A 19326-nucleotide genomic window follows, 5' to 3' on the forward strand; every position below is an offset into this window, starting at 1 on the left:
GTTAATTCCAAATATTGGTTCTAGTAGAAGTGATGCATTGTGTAATAAGGCTTGTGATGTTTGCCTTTGAGCTAAACAATGTAGAGAAAGTTTTCCCATTAGCATAAATAAAACCATGGTTATTTTTCAGTTAATTCATTGTGATCTTTGGGGACCCTATCGAACTATATCTCATTGTGGTGCTCGATATTTTCTTACCATTGTGGATGATTATTCTCGAGCTGTATGGATTTATTTGTTGGAAGAAAAGAAAGAAGTTTTCACACGTATGTGCCAGTTTTTTGCTATGGTGGAACGCCAATTTGGAAAACAAGTGAAGGTTGTACGTAGCGATAATGGTACAGAATTTGTATGTATGGATAGCTACTTTCAAAAACATGGAATTGTGCATGAAACATCTTGTACAGGAACTCCTCAGCAAAATGGACGAGTAGAGCGGAAGCATAGGCATATTCTTAATGTTGCTCGTGCACTACGCTTTCAAGCGCATCTTCCTATTAAGTTTTGGGGAGAATGTGTTCTAACCGCTGGATACCTAATTAATCGTACACCCTCAATTGTTTTGCATGGGAAAACTCCCTATGAGATGCTCTACAACAAACCACCGTCACTCAATCATCTGCGCATGTTTGGGAGCTTGTGCTATGTCCATAACAGAGATTCTAAGAGGGATAAATTTGCAAGTCGCAGTCGACGATGTGTTTTCTTGGGATATCCCTATGGTAAGAAAGGTTGGAGAGTTTATGATTTGGAATTGGGTGTGTTTCTAACATCCAGAGATGTGGTGTTTTCTGAAAATGAATTTCCTTGTGCTGAATCACAAAACTCAGCACCTAAACACATTGACATAGAAAAGGACAATCTTGCACCTTGGAATAGTGTTGATGATGATGATGAAATGGAGATTGCACAGGCTGATTCTGAAAATAGAAAAGGTGCAAACAATGGGAGTGTAGTTTCTTTGCAAGAGCCAACAGGTCCACGTACTGACTCCAATGATATTGAGACTAGTGTAATAGAAAGGGGGGACTTAAGTGCTGACGTGAGTACACAACCTTTGGGTCGTGGACATCGTGCTAAGATGCCTTCCACTCGGTTAAGAGATTTTGTGACAAACACCATCTGCAGATTAGACCCCTCTCCAAGTTCACTTGCTACTTCTCGCCCCTCAGGTACACCTTATCCTATAACACATTATGTTAATTATAATAACTTCTCTGCACACTATCGACATTTTTTGGCAGCTGTTAGTACAGGAACCGAACCTCAATCTTTTGCTCAAGCTATGAAAGATAAACAATGGCAACAAGCCATGCAGGCTGAAATTCAAGCATTAGAGAATAATGGGACCTGGACTTTGGAACCACTTCCACCTGGGAAGAAAGCTATTGGGTGCAAATGGGTTTATCGAATCAAGTATAACTCTGACGGTTCTATTGAACGATTTAAAGCACGACTCGTGATATTGGGAAATAACCAAGTTGAAGGACTTGATTACAATGAAACCTTTGCCCCGGTCGCGAAGATGGTGACTGTGCGCATGCTTCTCGCTGTTGCAGCTGCTAGAAAATGGGAGCTTCATCAAATGGATGTTCATAATGCGTTCTTACACGGGGATCTTGAAGAGGAGGTGTATATGAAACTTCCTCCAGGATTTCGATCTCAAGCTTCAGGTAAGGTTTGTAGACTTCGCAAGTCATTGTATGGATTAAAACAGGCTCCCCGATGTTGGTTTGCCAAATTGGCTGGTGCTTTGAAACGCTATGGATTTGCACAATCCTCCTCTGATCATTCACTCTTTACTCTCCAACGTGAACGTGTGCAACTTCATGTGTTGGTTTACGTGGATGACTTGGTGATTTCAGGAAATGATAATGCTGCCATTAAAGCCTTCAAACTATACTTGAATGCATGTTTTCACATGAAAGATCTTGGAATGCTGAAATATTTTTTAGGCATTGAGGTGGCTCGTAACTCTACTGGCATTTTCTTGTGTCAACGCAAATATGCGTTGGATATCATATCTGAAGTAGGATTGCTGGGAGCCAAGCCTGCTGGTTTTCCTATGGATCAACATCATCAATTACCTTTGGCTAAAGGTACTCTTCTTCCAGATCCAGAACGTTATTGCAGGTTGGTGGGTAGGTTGATTTACTTGTCTGTTACAAGGCCTGAACTTTCTTATTGTGTCCATACACTTGCTCAATTCATGCAACATCCGCGACAAGAACATTGGGACGCTGCCTTACGTGTTGTACGCTATTTGAAAGGTAATCCTGGACAAGGAATTTTGTTACGTGCTAACTGTGATTTGCAGTTGTATGCTTGGTGTGATTCCGATTGGGCCAGTTGTCCTTTGACTAGGAGATCTCTTACTGGCTGGTTTATTCTTCTTGGTGATTCTCCTATATCTTGGAAAACTAAGAAACAACACACGGTCTCTCGCTCTTCCTCTGAAGCAGAATATCGATCTATGGCTACTACCACTTGTGAATTAAAATGGCTGAAGGAACTCTTATCATGTCTTGGGTGTACTCATTCTGGACCTATGAAGCTTTATTGTGATAATCAGGCTGCTCTACACATCGTTGCTAATCCTGTTTTTCATGAACGCACCAAACACATCGAGGTGGACTGTCACTTTGTACGTGATGAACTTTTGCAAGGAACTATTAGTACACATTATGTGCCATCTCATGCTCAATTGGCAGATATCTTCACCAAAGCTTTAGGAAAGACTCAATTTGATTGCATATTGTCCAAGTTGGGCATCTGTAATCCATCTGCACCAGCTTGAGGGGGGTATTGAGATTATGGAAATCTTACAAAATCAGGATTATTGAGATCTTGCTGAATCTTCTATTTTGTAATTATTGATTTAGTATCTTCCATATTTACTATAATTATCTTGTCATATCTGTTAATATAGGATAACAATCTGTACAGATTATATTTAGGAATAGTTACCTCCTAATTAGCTAGAATTGAGGCAACAATTCCTGAACACTATGTATACATATATATGTCTGGACAACAATAAAGAACGCAAGAATTGCATCACGAATTCTTCTTTATATCAATCCTAATAAAAAAGTTTTTGTCTAATTAATTTCAAATATTTATTATATTTTATTAAAAAAAGTTGTTTATTAAATAAGAGTATTATAGAAATGATATAATAAATACAACTGATATTTAGAAAATGATCTTATAAAAAAACAAAATAGTAAAAATAATCTTTTATATATAGACGGACTATATTTTAAATAACCCTTGCAAATGCAACTAGAATCCTACGCATGCAAAATTGCAATGGAATGCATGTTGGACCTTCCTTCCAAAAGTAGGCCCAAACAATGAAGCCTGTTTGGCAAAAACATTGATCGGGTGAGAGGCGTTCCTAACTTCGAAAGGTGCACATGGTCGTACGTCGATGTCACATTCTAACACCCTTCATGCATTATTTTCCTTGTCGTTTTGTGCTAGTTTAAAAGAAAAGAGAAAAAGGTAAAGCCGTGTACAATGGAGGTGAAAGTTGCTGACATCGAAAACGACGACATCAAATTTTTAAAAAAGAGCCAAACCACGAACCTTGTCTTGCCGTGATGGGTTGTACGACAAGTTTCTCCGATTGTCAGTCAAATACCTTCGTTATTTAATTCTATTAGTTTAAGATACCAAAGAATTAGTAAGAAAATATAATATAACTAGTTCTCTCAGTTTTTTTTTCTTAAAAAAAATACTATCGATAATTAAAGACTCATTTATTTCAAGATATAAAATATAATATTTTTTATCTTTCTTAATGAAAATTTCTTTCATGTACACAATCATATAATAAACAAATAAATAAATTTAATTATTATTTTTGTCTACTTTGGTTTTGAGCCACGACTCCTGAGGAATCTTTGTTCCTGTCTCATGTCTAGGTCCTTAGGTAGGTCACATTTCATAAAATCCTACTTTGGATCTATATTTATGGCATTGGATTCGAAGAAAACAAAATAAAAATGTTAAAAAAAGGAAAAGGAAATGGGTTTCAAATTATATGTTTTCTTACTTCGTTTATCAACACAACGTGGGTGACAGGGTACACGACTACACATGACAAGAATCGTGAAAAACAAGTTCAGAAGCCTAACATCACAAAACAGTACTATGGATACTGCATTTTCCTATGATCCTATCCATGTGCATTTATATTTATATTTTCTAATATTTTTTTGTGTGCTTAGTTTTCTCGCAAATTTTAAGAATTCAAAAAGGTGAGACAAAAAAGTTTTTTATTTTATAAATTAATGTGTTTAATTATTTTAGAAAAATAATTAATGTTTGATCTATTGCAGCAGACATGAACCTGTGGTGGCTACCGTTAGGGAATGATTCATTTCCTTTTTCTTTACTTACATTTATATTTATATAGGTATCGGCTATAATTCTGATGATGCAAGGACATTGATGTTTCAGTGAATGTGGTGTTTGCCAAAACATTCTCTAGCTGTCTTTCACATGAAAAACATTTCACCAATTGATTGAACCCCACCACACTCACATTAGAAGTCATTCAGTCAAGCGTGCTAAACCTTTTTTTTTTTCCTTCTTTTTTCTGTGGGGTGCTTCCTTCTTTTAGAATTAATTCAGAAACTTCTTGTAATGTTTTTCAGCAGGTTCAAAAAACAATGATAGAGGGAGATAATGGAAATCAAGACAACAAGGCTCACACATTGCTTTCGGAAAAATAATTTGAGCGAGACTGATAGAGAAATCAAGTCCAATGAATGTAAATGTAAATAGACTTTGAACAGTGTGTCTATATTTTTAACAAGCTTGTACAGATTTTATATTGTTTCCAAAATCATGAATTTGGTATAAGCTTTTTATTTTTTGCAAATGGAAAATATACGGATAAGAACACTCGATCACGCCTTTCAGCATGTGACTGACAGGCACGGCCGAACTGGTCAGGACGAGTTAACATAACTTACTAAACCTAGTAGTTGACACCCGATCAGCCACCAAATAGTCGAAGTCCTACCAAACCTAGTAGCCGACACCCGATCAACCACCAAATAGTCGAAGTCCCCGGTAAAGTAAATCATGGACTCAAAAATCACCCCTAATCAAGGATTAAGGGTTAATCACACAAATAAGCCGATTAGAGACGTATTACTTAATAGGGTTATCCCGTTACAGGGCCCATGGAGAGCATGACCCATTAATGTCAGTATAAATAGCTCACGTCTCGAGGTAACATCACTGTTCATTAATTGCTATCGATACCTGTGTTTGTTCTGACTTGAGCGTCGGAGTGCCTTTTGCAGGTAACCTCCCTCTCACCGGAATATTTGTTTGGAACTCTCGTTCAGCCTTTAAAATACGAGAAGTTTACTAGTGTGTCATTCAGACAGGTACAAAAAATAATTACATGTATGCTCACAAAATTATTTTCATTGTTTTTTTTTCTCTATGATCTACAAATATCACCACAGACATGTAACTCATATTACTTTAATAATGTATTTATATAAATTTTTTATAATTATACTTATAAAACGCTATTTTTATTAGCATGTCCAAATATTTTACTAAAATTAATAAAAATTAATTTTATAAAGCCAAAATCACCTAAAATTGTATTTGTAAACATTTCATAAGCACACACATTAAAATATTTTTATAATTTGGTGAATGCGCATCGAGTGAGCATCGATGTTGAAACAAACAAATTGTAAATCAACAAAAAATTATTTTCCGTTGCAGAAAGATGATGTGGGTGTTCTTCTTTTGATCTTCCAAACAAACAGTGACCATGGGTCACTTATGAAGATTGTGAAACTAGGAGTTAGGATGACAAACAATATAGAATATTGTGTTACACTTATTAGGTGATAACTTTTGTTTATATATAATGAAGATGTTAGATATAAATTAGAAGTATTTTTGAGAGATTTTTTTTATTTAAAATAAAGAGTATTTTAAAAAAAAATGCTTTTAAACATGTATTCAAACAAATTTTATGTCTTTTTCCCTTTTTCCCATAATTAACTAATATGTGATCATTCTCTTATTAATTTTTGTTGATTATTATTTAGTATTTTAAGAAGTTTGTTACATTGTAAGAAGTTTGTTATTTTGTAAGGTGAGTGTATGGTACAACTTAATTGTTGCATACGTACGTCTTTTGTATAAATAGATCTTTAGAATTATTATATATATATTTTTTATAAAAAATTATATTGATTTTCAAAGTAATCAGATCATTCAAATGTAGATTATTCATAGATACTAATAAAGATAGGAAGATAAAAAAAAAAAAAAAAAAAAACTCTTATGCTTTATTGGGTAGAAGAAATAATTGAAGAGAATAGATGATAATTGACTTTATAAGAAATAATGTGAAATTTGTAATTTGATAAAGTAGAATTATGTGAGAAATAGAGAGAAATTGGTATTTTAAAATTGTATTTTATGTAGTTTAATTTTTATGTAAAAATATATTTTTTAGATAATTACATTTTTACTCTTTACTAACTAACTATTTAAAAAACAATGTAGAGTTAGTTTTATCCAAGTTTATTTTTTTGTGAAAAATTTCACACAATCCACTCATAAGAAAGCAAAATTAAATCCACATGAATTCTATCATAGTTTTCTAAGAAATTCACTTAAATCATCTCTCAAACACACATATTTTTTATTTAAAAATTTCTTAATATTTTTTTCTTTTCTTCTCTATTCTCTACTAAATTACCTTCCCAAACACACCATTAATATATCCTTAACTATCAACATGTGATGAGTATCAAAATGTAAACCCTCAACATTTAACAATTGAGATTTTAATATCACTTAGTTCAAGTTCTCTCTTGAATTTAAATTTCAGCTTGATGTCACTAAATTCAACCTTTTACATGCAATTAAATTTCAGCTAGCGAAAATTGGCCCACGACACTAACTCTAAACAAATTTTGATTGCAACAAATTCGAATTCATTGAAAGAAGCATTTGAACTAAACCCATGAACAGTTAGTTAATGGAAATCCTTACTTTGTTTTGACACATTAGAGAAGAGATGGGAATTGGATGTTGATGAATTAAGGTCAATTAACAATTTTTTTTTTTTGGATATTGAAAACGTCCATTTCCAAGAATAAAAAAAATCTTACTCTAGTTATTGAAAATCACAACTATTTATTACATCAATTCTTAGACGACATCAAACATTTAAGACCTTCAAAATAATAATCAACATAATTAACACACACGTTTTTAAAAAAATCTAATAACTTTTCATACTTTTAAAAGTTAACGCATTTACGGACATTAGAAGAAAGAAAGAAAATTGTTCTAAATTAAAGAGATTACTCATGAGTGAGTTTATTTAAAATTATTTCTTAAAAATATGAAAAATCACTTATAAATAAATAGGAGTATATAATTAATTTATATAGTCTATAGAGCTTGTTCTCTTAAATTAACTGTGTTTAATGCAGTTGATATATGGCCATCCACATTATTGAATGACAATGAAACATAGATATACCGTTCTAAGTTTTCCCCAACATAATGAAAAATTAAAGATGAAGAAAGGAAGATTATGTTATAAGGAATCTCCCGTCGTTCGATAAAAGTCATTTTCGTGCCTTTTATTCTCTTCAAATTGCTTCTTCTTCAATTGTTAGTTAAATTACTCCATAAATTAGGTAGACGTGGAATGAAAAGTAGTAGTATTTGTTAATATACGTAAGGTTTATAGCTAAATTTTATAAACATATATGATTTTAAACATTTTTTTTACCACATTTAAACATTTATTATGCATGCATACAAACGCTTTTAAAAATTATTTTATGCAAACACTAACGTGCAAGACGCAATAAACTAGAATAAAAGCATGGTCACCGAAGCAATTCTTACCTCACATCAAATAATAAAATATATAATATAAAAATAATTAATCCACACCTCAAATATCATATATCCTGAAAAGAAAAAAAACTATGTCAAAAAAAATTACACGTCAGCAACAAATAGACGGACTTTTTGGTAGTAGCCATAAAAGTTATTTATCTTTTAGAATTTTTTAAAATGATTTTGATATCTATAAAATAGTGAAAAAAATTCTTATGCTAAAAAAACCCTTCTAGCGAAATCACACAAAAGTGAGTAAGATTGATCTCTAATTTAATAGATAAAGATATTTATAAGAAAATATAAAAAAAAAAATTTATATATTGCTAATAAAAAATAGTTATTATTATTATTATTATTTAACCACATATCACTATATATAATGAGTTTATATCCTAGTAAAATAAAAAGATTATACTCTTTTAAGTTGAAAGTACGTCATTAAATCCTTTATGAAAAAAAGTCTAAAGAAGTTTCTATTTTCAGAAAATTTTAAGAAACATATTAGAAAAAGAATTAATTGTAGGAAAAACATAATAAAGATTGAAATTTAACTGAAGATCTTGCTGTCCAAACACACTTGAATGTCTTTTTATTCACTGCGACGCAGACGCGTCTTTGCTGGTTGCTCCACACATAATTAAAGTAAGAAAACAAATAAATAATATTTAAAAAAGCAAAAGGAAAGGAAAGTATTTATTGAGAAAAAGAAATTCCAAGGCATAATTTATTAATTTTCATTTCTATTCTCACTGTTGAATCTGAATTCTTCTACTTCTTCCTTTTCTTCTGCTTTTATAATTATTTTGAGACCGTTTCTCATCTGACACATCTAATCCAATTCCTACCTTCCTCTTCGGATTTCCATTCTCCACCCACCGAAGGATCTCTTCTTCTTCTTATTCTGAATCGTGGTGGAGTAGTAGCAGGTAGCAGCAGCAGGGGGAACCATCTTTGGACTAGACCCAAGTTCTGAATTGCTTCTTCACTTAAGAAAGGAATTTCATTTCAGCTTCACAAGCTGGTTTCTGAGGTGCCCAACAAAAAATGGCAAAGCGTGGATATAAAATACGTATCCTTTAAAAAAAAAAAGTGTTCTGCTAGAGAAAATGCTTACCTGGAGCTGCTGATGGTTCTTTTTGTTTTTTGGAAAAAATTAAAATTAGTTACTTGCTGCTGAGTTTCTGTTGAAATCTAGGTTAGGTGTTTCTTTACAGCTTCAAAAGCCCTTAATGTTATTGTTATTTATTTATTATGTTCCTTTTGGGTTTTATGTTTTGGGAGAGGGCAAGGTGGGATGTGCTATTTTCTTTTTCTGGAGAAAAAGTATTGAATTTTTTTGGAAGTTATATTGTCAAGTTTTTTTTTTTTTTTTTTTTTCCGTTTCATTGCCCAGAAATTGTTGCAGAAGTTAATACGAACTTTCAAGGTTTTCTTTGTTATCCGCACTCATTTCCTCTCTCTAATCTCTTTGAAAATGGAAATCAAATATTGAAAGAATAAAGATATAATTTGCCGGTTTAGCTTAAAGGGTGGTTTTTAATTTGTGGGGTATTGATTTATTTATTTACTTCTTCAGTCAGGTTGTGTGTTGTTGACTGGGTTGAGTGTACTTATTTGATAATGTGAATTCCTTAGCCAATAAACTGTAGAGGAATTTGTGGCTCATTCAGCAAGCGTCAATTGTTTAAATATTGGAAAGAAGGCGTGCCGTCTTTTCGTTACAGGGGGGGATGATCACAAGGTCAATCTATGGACAATCGGCAAACCAACTTCTTTAATGGTCAGTGCCATTGCTGCCTTTATTTTTGTGCCATTCTGATAATCTGGTTAGGATATGGCTACTGCTAGATCATTGACCTGGCCACTTTAATGAAGGGTTTATTTCTAATGTGCCCTACATGTTTTGCAATTGTTATTGTATCTAGCTGAAGGATTTGCTTTGAGTTCGTATTAAATGACGAGTTTAGTTGTTTTTCCATACATATCTGTTTCATGCTTTTGGCACCTGCACTATATAAGGAGATACTACAAAACTGGGATTTTCTACCATACTTGAATCATAATAATGTATCATCTATACTTTTTTCCTGATTGGATTCCCCATTATGACTTGTGTAGCAACTTCGTTTTGATGGAGGTAGTGCCAGGTGGAATGTATGTAGTTGTGACCTAACAATGCTTGACTTACTGTAAATATATGCAGAGCCTGTCTGGTCATACTAGTCCAGTTGAATCTGTCGCATTTGACTCAGGAGAAGTGTTGGTTCTTGGCGGAGCATCATCAGGTGTGATCAAGCTTTGGGATTTGGAAGAAGCAAAGAGTAAGTCAATTAGTCCACTGCCACACCTTGATGAACTTATGCTAATATTACAAACTAGAATGGTGTTTATTTGTGGAGCATTAGACTTAAGCTATAGAGAAATGTAAATCGGATGATCATAAATAAATTTTTAATTAAAAAATTATGAGTTTGGCAGTTAGGCTATCTACCTGGATTGCATGTCTTTATAAGGGAATTGATTAGTATTGCTACTAGTTCTGGTTCCAAATCTTGAACATTTTTCAATTGTTGGTCACCATATCTGATCCTGCCTTTGAAAATTTATTGGTAATGCTTCTAATATTTTGTTATTGTTCTTGAAGTATAGTGGTTCGCACTGTTGCTGGACACAGATCCAATTGTACTGCTGTTGAGTTTCATCCTTTCGGTGAATTTTTGGCATCTGGCTCCATGGACACTAATCTAAAGATTTGGGACATCAGAAAAAAAGGATGTATTCATACGTATAAGGGTCATAGCCAGGGAATCAGCACTATCAAATTCACTCCTGATGGCCGCTGGGTTGTTTCTGGTGGATTTGATAATGTTGTGAAGGTAACAATATGGCCATTCTTAGATCCATTATGGTATAAATGCAACAGATTTATCTTACGCAATTTTTGTTCCAACAAAACATGAATCTACCTCCCTACTAATGTACAGGTGTGGGATCTAACTGCTGGGAAGCTCTTGCATGACTTCAAGTTCCATGAAGGACACATTAGGTCATTGGATTTCCATCCGCTTGAGTTTCTTCTGGCTACAGGTGAATTAGTGACTTTTGAACAGTTGGAGCATTTTAGAGTGTTAGATGCTTATGTATTGGAAATATCCATAAAATGCTTCTTTGTTTCATAATACTTGCTGCTTTTATGGGTAGATACATAGAGAAAATCTCTTCTAAATAATATTAATGCAAATTCTAGTTACTCAGGTTGTATAATTGATAAAATTTAATGAAAAGCTTGTGTCACATTAGTTTATACGATATGCTGCATTTATGGGGGATTAAGAGGATGAAAACATCTTAACTAAGGATGTGCGTGAGCATTTTTGGTCCCATTCCTCAACTTAGGGCCATTAAAATCTAAATTACATTAAAAAAGGTAGTAATTATATGGAAAATTATTTTAAACGAGTTTTATTGCAAAATCTATATATAGGCTAGGTGTCACGCTTCAGTATATATAGAATTTTTGTTAGGTCATGGAGGTTCAATCTTCTTTGAGAATTGATGAATTCAAACCTCAAATTATAGTGTTTTATTTTCCAAGTTATCAAATCATGAACTATAGCCCGCCTAGAAATCAGAATTGACATGTGATTACAGAAATAGTGGAATCAAATTAAAAATTTCACTAAAAATTTCACCATATAAAACAATAGTGATTCAAAAGCTAAGGAATAAAATTTCATGATGAATACTAAAATATTCGTGATTCCATCATTGCTTAGCACTAACAAGGCATGCATACTGTAGTGTGCCATGCACAGCTTCCCTTTATGGCCTTCTTTTCATGTCTGTACAAGTTTTATTGAGCCCAAAATAAAATATTGGGCTTTCTCCTAGTATTATGTATTTTTATCCAATCCTTTTTAATGTCCAATCTTTAGAAAACAAGGAAAGTATATTTCTTCCTCCTTCAAGTCTTTTAATTAATGTCAAAGAGAGAAGTCTCATACTAATAGGAGATCAAACTATGAAACTTCCACATCTAAGTTGTAGATATCTAAATAGATCTTATGAAATCCTGCAATTGTCTGTTATTTAATAATTAGTCTCTCTCTCTCTTAACTAATAATAGAAAATGACCATGAAATAGGAAAATTGACTTATATCATGAATTCATGATGTAATAAAGCCAATTTATATACGAAAAACATGTGATGCTAAGATATTATCACACTCTTGTCTTGGGGCTGCAAAATATGGTGTGGTTTTGCAAGGTGTAAATTGTATTGTGTTTTATAGTTGTCTCTTCTGTATCTCCAAAATTTCTACAAACTTATTTTTTGTATGAATAAGATGTTAAGATGTCCCACATTGGATAGGAATATGGCTAAACCATCCTTACAAGGTCTGGGCAATTCTTCCCCCTTGAGCTAACTTTTGGGGGTCGGGTTCATTAGTCCTGGTTTTTTGAGAAACCAGTTATTGAAATTCACAAACTTTGTTTGCAGGTTCTGCTGATAGAACAGTGAAATTCTGGGATTTAGAAACCTTTGAGCTGATTGGATCTGCCAGACGTGAGGTATCTAAACTTCCTGAATCTTATTCTTCCACTTAAAAGGAAACAATTATGTTCATTTATGCCACAATTTGTGCTTGCATTGCTGTCTCCTCTCTCTTACTCTTTCTCTAAACCTCTAGACAAGTTTTGTACTACCACAAGTACTTACTTCCTTGTTAATTCTTTGTCAACTATCATGGTGAATTTATCGCCATTCTTGACACTTCTTTGCGGTTTGTCATCACATTGTTGTTGTTGTTAGTTCCAGATGACTATTTGGTGAAAACTTATTAATATACTTGTGGACAACAACATTTCTACATTTTCTGTATTTATCAAGGTTAAAAATTTTCTATTACCTTCAAATTCTAATATGTATCTTGTCTTCATTTTAAATTTATGGATGCCTAAAATGTTCTGATGTTTAATTTAGTACCATGGTCTCGTTTAGAAGAGTTTATGAACAACTTATTTGTACTTATCTTATTTTATAAGTGCTTATGAAAGTGTTGGACAAACTTATAAAATATCTTATGAGTACTTTTAATTTGTAATATTTTAATTTTTAGAATGAGATAACATCTTATATATAAATGCTTAGATAATGATACATCCAAACACTTTAAAATTGTACAAATACTTGTTAACATGTATATCTAAATGCAACAACTTATTCAATTTTAAGTACTTATAATAACACAAGCTTTTATTATATAAGATCTTAAATAAGTTGTTTGTCCAAACTAGCCCGATTTATGTGTCAAAGTTATTGCCTTTGAAGCATGCCTAACTTTCCACAGCTCTGCCAAATGCAAGAACATTTGTGGCACAGTAAAATATATATTATTTGATAAGTAATAATTGTATAACTTATAGTTTATATTTCTTATCTGAATTATTTCATATTACTTTTCTTAGGCAACTGGGGTACGATCTATAGTTTTTCATCCTGATGGAAGGACCCTATTTACTGGACATGAAGATGGTTTGAAGGTAAAAAATGTTGCGTTCTTTAGATTATACAAATTAATAATGAAGAATGTGGAACAGGTTAATGATGTTATTTGCAATGCTGATATCGTAGGTGTATTCATGGGAACCTGTTATATGTCATGATACTGTTGATATGGGATGGACAACACTTGGTGATCTTTGTATTCACGATGGGAAACTTTTGGGGTGCTCATTCTACCGAAATTCTGTTGGAGTCTGGGTAGCAGATATATCGGTATTATTAATTTAGATTAATTGTATTTAAAACATGATCTATCTGTTACAATTATAGATTTAGCTCTTAGTGTGATGGTGAATTCATACTTATAAGGCAGAGTGATGCCATTGCTTGTGCTCTGCTTACACCAATACTGAATTGAAAAAAAAAAAAGAATTGAAAACAGAATTCCAGCACATATAATGACGAATAGTGCAATAATAATTAAGGTTTGCATGAGAAATTGTTTTTTTTCTTCACTTGCTGGTTTTTATTATCACTTTATCAGTTACTAATCCTAGTAATTGAATTTATATACTTATTTTACTAGAGTAAATAGATGAGATATAACATTTCAAATAATATGGGTGTTAGCTGCAACATGAGTTCATGGCTTCCATTTAGTCTGAATTAGAAATATTTTGAGATGGATGTTTTATTCTTTATTTTCTGTTAACCCTCATTCTGACCAATAGTTTCAATGTTTCAGCTTATTGAGCCATATGGTGCTGGCTTGGATCCCAAGAAAAATGAAGGCACAGAAAAGAATCTTAGTCTTCAGAAAAGTAAACTGGAGAAAGTAGAAGTTAATGTAGGACCAACCTCTGGGTTGCGTAGCATGTCTCCTGATGAGTCTAAAGAGATAAAGAATATATATATCGACTGTAAGCCACTGTTTTTCTTGTCTTTCCTTGGGTATCTTAGGAAATTGAAATTCTGTATTATAAGTTTCACTGTTATTGCCACATTTAATGGCAGAGTTTTGCTGCATTTAATGCTTTGCTAACACGGATATTCCCTATTGGCATTGGTTAATTGATAAACCCAACTTGTACTGTATTATTTGACTGATTTAGCTGAAAGATATATGTGACCTCGTATATAATGTTGATTTAAGTTTGGTTTATAATTGGATTTGTCAAGGTTCTGAACCAATTGAGCTTGCAAGAGTCTGGGCCATGCAGTACACCCTAACAGATTAATAGATAGGATGCTAATATTGTATCAATGGGTTGTTTTAGCAAAGAATGTAATTGCAGTTTTGTTAAAGCGACTTAAACTGGAAATGAATTTTACATGCATGCTAACATGAAACATCTACTAAACTTCTTGACATGATGAAAAAGGATATTTACGTAGTTCTGTTGTATTTGTATTATAACTCCGATCATTTTGCCAATTGTGTATCTAATAAGATGCTATTTCCTTCCATGTAAAGCTTCTGGCGGGAAACCTGTTACTTTACAGAGATCAGGGTCTTTAAGTTCAACAAAAGTAGATCTTCCAGAGGAATTCAAGGAAATTTGCAACTTGGGAACAGCGAAGCAGAGTCCTGCAACAGGAGTTCGTGTAAAATCAAATGAACAAGCAATTAGAAAATCTTTCATTGCGCCTAACATTGTACCTCGGGACATTCCTGACAGTAAGGTCTCAGCAAAATCTGAAAAAGAGACCATCACCTTTTCAAAGACAAAACCTGGAATGTTACTTAGACCAGCTCATGTACGGAGAGCATCCACTGGCAGATTTGATGTTGATAGGTTTCCAGAAGATGTGAATTCTGGAACTTTTTGTGATACTGCAACTAAATTAGACAGCACAAAAGAACCCAAAGTGCAAACGAATCTAGGATCTCTGAATGAAGTCAAAGAATCTTGTGAAGATAAACATCCTATCAAGAGTGTTACAGACAAGTTTGACAAGACTGTATCTCCAAGCAGATTTTCTGACCAAAGAAAATGTAAGTTTTTTGTATTAACCACAGAGCAGATGAATTGCAAGTTATTTTTTTATATTTGCCTGTTTTTTCTTAATCTCCTTTATCTAGTTTACTTTTCCATTGCCACAAACAAATTCTCTCTCCTTAGTTCTAGCATGTGTAGATTGTTAGCTTCATTGGCCTCAACTATTTAACTTCTCATCTATTGAATCTCAGCCTATATTTTTAGTTGATGCCACTAGCTACCTTAACCCTCTCAAAGAAGCTAATTTATAATCATATTTTGTTTCTTGTACTTTCATCATACATGCAAATATTTATGTTTGCCCCTTGCTTTAAATCTGTCAAGATGTTATGAAATTCTCTGTAGTAAAGTATGCTGTTGATTTCCAACTTGTATTTCCTTTTGAAAAATAGTGAATAAACTATTGGCCAGGAATCTTGACAGATAAGTTCATTTTAGGGATGTGAACAAGCAGATATTCTGACAAGTAGCTTGTTAAGATTTTGGTTCTGCTTTAGTACAAGAGCGAACTGCCATGTATAAGGTTATTCAAACAGAGATGTTATGCAGCATACTTTGGCTTATTATTTATGATTGAAGTTGAGTCTTTTGAGTTTATAAGTGATATTCTCATTATTTCAGGTGATGAATCCTCACCTTGCAATGAAGGGATTAGTCCTGTTAAATATGTCAATGGAGGTTTGCAATCCCTTGTTTATGCAATTTTACATTTTATTTAAGTCACCAAAAATTGAATACTTTTATGTTCTATTATGGCAGTTGCTGTTGTACGAGGAAGGACACGGTCATTGGTTGAAAGGTTTGAAAGAAGGGAAAAGATTCAAATTGATGAAGATCAAACTAATGTATTCCTTCCCACAATAAATGAAACAAGAGAAAAAGTTCACAATGAAGATCAAATCGAAGCATCTCCCACACCCACTATGGTATTTGAGAGGAGGGAAAGAATTCCCTTCAATGAAGATCGAAACAATTTGCCCTCTGTTCCCAAGTCAATATCTGAAACTGATAAATCTCCTAACATACTGGTAAAATTCTATCTCAGCTTTACAGAAGTTTTGATACTAGCATCTCCACTGTAGCTTCCATTTTTTTTAGTGAAAATTATGTTTGTTATATTATATGTAGGTTGGTAGGTCCTAGTTTTTATACCTTATAAGCCAGAAGCTATCCAATTGAGATTTTGTCAGGCTTGATAACTTGATATGCATATTTGTGGCTTTTTTGGGGTGTGAAGTTTTGAAATTTTGTAATTTAACTTCATATCAGGAAAACATGTGTTTTATTCTGTAATTGTTACTTTGGTGTAGTTCAACTAAATCATGTTTATTCTGTTATATAATTTTGCAGAAAGTTGAGCCTCAAATTCCTAAAGAGGATTCAAACTCTGCAAATGAAGAAGAAATCATTGAAGGTCTGATGCAAACTCATGATATAACATTAAGTAATCTTCGCTCCCGCTTGACAAAGTTACAGGTAATTTTTGCTAGTCAGTAATATTATTTGTTTTAATGCTTGGTCTTTATTTATTCATTTATTGCTATACTATGTTCCAGTCTGTATTATTCTTGGCCATGGAGCTTATAATTGTTAGGCCATATGCTGTAATGCTGATGTGTAACTATAAACTACTGCTAAACAGGGCTTAAGAAAGAAAATGATGAAAAACTCTAAACATTTTGTAATTAATGTCACTGACTGGTTAGTGGTAATAATGTGTACTTTGTAGGTGGTGCAACATTTTTGGGAACGTAACGATATTAAAGGTGCTACCAATGCTTTGAAAAAGCTTCCTGATCAATCTGTACGTGTTTTATGAAGTACTTGTTTGCCACTTGTTGGCTTATTTTGTGTTGTGTTTAGTGTTTTCTTCTTATTGAAAATATAGTCCTGAAAATAATTTCATTCTGATGCAGGTTCAAGCAGATGTTATCAGTGTCCTTGTGGAAAAGATGGAGATTTTCACCATGGATTTATTTTCTTGCTTACTTCCTGTGCTCACAGGCTTGCTGGACGGCAAGATAGAAAGGTAATTATTTATTAGTATATTAACTTGAAAACTCAAGGTGGCATTTGAACACAGGACCTATGACTTTCCTCATTTTAACATGCTGTAATATGTGGGCCAATATCTTGCAACAGGAGCTTTAAATATCATATTGGTTACCATTATTGTTAGTCCATGCTAAAAAACAACTTTTGAGAGACATTGACTCTGTTCTCACTGTGCAGACATGTAAAGGTTTCACTGGATATGCTGTTAAAGCTTGTAGCAGTTTTTGGTCCAACAATACGTGCAACTGTTTCAGCACCTCCCTCTGTTGGTGTTGATCTACATCAAGAGGAAAGGTGACCTCCATTTTCTCATATTATTCTTTTCACTTTATCATATATTTATTTTATACGTGAATGAAGCTAACTTGTATGCAATCTTGAGGAAAGGCGGGAATGCTGCAACCAGTGCTTTATGGAACTGCAAAAGATCCAAATGATTCTTCCAATACTGATACGGTAATCGTGCAGTCTTTGATGTTGCCTACTGATATGTAAATTGAAAACAATTGTAGATTTTTGGTTTTTAATATAGAAAATAAGGGAAGTTTCGTGCTGGTCTCTATTTCAGATTTTTGAATATTCAATTGCATATTAAAATAATATTCTTATGCTGGGAAAAGACAAGTGTATGCAATGCAACTATATATTGAAATAGTAAAAGGTATATTAAAAATTGCATTTTTTCCCCCTTTTTAGCAGAATATTCATGTTTCTGGTAGTAATTTGCTTATGCTTTATGTTCTTCATCAAGCACTAATCTCTCAGTTTTCCTAAATAATTATTGTTAACTTATAAACACTTTCTTTACATTCCATCTGAGATCTTGTTATTTTTTGGTCTCTTTTCTTTGGGGTGTGGGGACTGGGAGGATCCAATTGAATTGAATAATGTGTAACTATCATTGCCATGTCATTTACATGTAGATTCAGAAACAAGAATCACAACTTCATTTTATTTATCTCTTTTGCTGCAGGAGGGGTGGTTTATTGGCCAAGTCTGCCTTAGAGCTAAATCTTGTTCTTCAACAGTCCTAACTGAAGATGTTTCACGAACTTTAAGCCAAATTGTGAAGTAACATGGGCTCAACATGCATTTAGGCATGAAAGTTTCATGTTGGGTTATTGTGATCATGGCCTACAATTTTGTCTTGATGATTTGCCCTATTAGCTGTCATCATCGGCTTTTGTTGATGGAAAGAGCATATTATAGCTAATGATATATTTGGGAGAAAGCTGAATGAGTTGTTCTACCTCATGTTAAGACACTTGAAGGTGGAAGCAGCCACCTGAGGATCTTGGTCTTCAACAGTTCTGAAGGCTCGTAACTTCAGTTCACTGATCTTGCTATTGCTTTTGTATGTATTTTGTTTTTCTTCAATTTGTTCCTTCTGGTTATTACTGATAGTAGTGATACTGACCCAAAGTGGGGTTTGGTGCACCTTGGTCACTGCTTATAATATAGTGCCTATCAACATACATCTCAGTCAGATGTATGTAGCAGTAGTAGTCATGCATATTTCTATGTATATCTCATGTTCTATGTTTAATGAAATGGATCTTCATTTTTTTTTTCATATTGCTCCACCTACTGTTGTTTTGTAGTGGCTGTCGTTTGTTCTTCCAGGATTATCATGTTAAAGTCACAAACACTGCTTAATTTATCTTGTTCTGTGCAAATCACTTGCTATTATTTTATGAGTTAATCACCTATATACTGTCAGTGTAAAAAAAATTTACACCGACAACCAATTATATCTCTTAATTGTGTCATGTCACTGTTAAAAGTAAATGTGTTTACAGTGACATGACATAATTAAGTGATATAATTGGTTGCCAGTGTAAAAAAAACTT

The 19326-nt window shown here is 33.2% G+C and overlaps 1 protein-coding gene across 3 annotated transcripts; it reads left to right on the plus strand.

Moving 5' to 3' along the window:
* Positions 1-8636: 8636 nt before the first annotated feature.
* On the plus strand, positions 8637-19049 carry LOC109803462 (katanin p80 WD40 repeat-containing subunit B1 homolog KTN80.1). 3 transcript variants are annotated; one of them, XM_083066828.1, is made up of 19 exons: positions 8637-8983; positions 9564-9694; positions 10118-10235; positions 10564-10790; positions 10899-11001; positions 12417-12487; positions 13385-13459; positions 13551-13694; positions 14167-14341; positions 14896-15417; positions 16043-16099; positions 16181-16449; positions 16772-16897; positions 17151-17225; positions 17338-17450; positions 17654-17770; positions 17864-17932; positions 18045-18137; positions 18450-19049. In XM_083066828.1, exons 1-18 carry the CDS (start codon positions 8959-8961, stop codon positions 18124-18126), a joined length of 2499 nt encoding a protein of 832 aa, XP_082922954.1. In that variant the 5' UTR covers positions 8637-8958; the 3' UTR covers positions 18127-18137; positions 18450-19049. The 3 variants fall into 3 exon arrangements, with proteins under 3 accessions (XP_082922954.1, XP_020220636.1, XP_082922964.1); XM_020365047.3 differs by lacking the exon at positions 18045-18137 and having other exon boundaries at positions 8639-8983; XM_083066838.1 differs by lacking the exons at positions 8637-8983; positions 9564-9694 and having other exon boundaries at positions 10559-10790.
* The last annotated feature ends 277 nt before the right edge of the window (positions 19050-19326 follow it).

The sequence above is a fragment of the Cajanus cajan genome, chromosome 1 (assembly GCF_000230855.2).
Source record: "Cajanus cajan strain Asha chromosome 1, NIPB_CcT2T_4, whole genome shotgun sequence".
In the NCBI taxonomy this organism is placed as follows: Eukaryota; Viridiplantae; Streptophyta; class Magnoliopsida; order Fabales; family Fabaceae; genus Cajanus; species Cajanus cajan.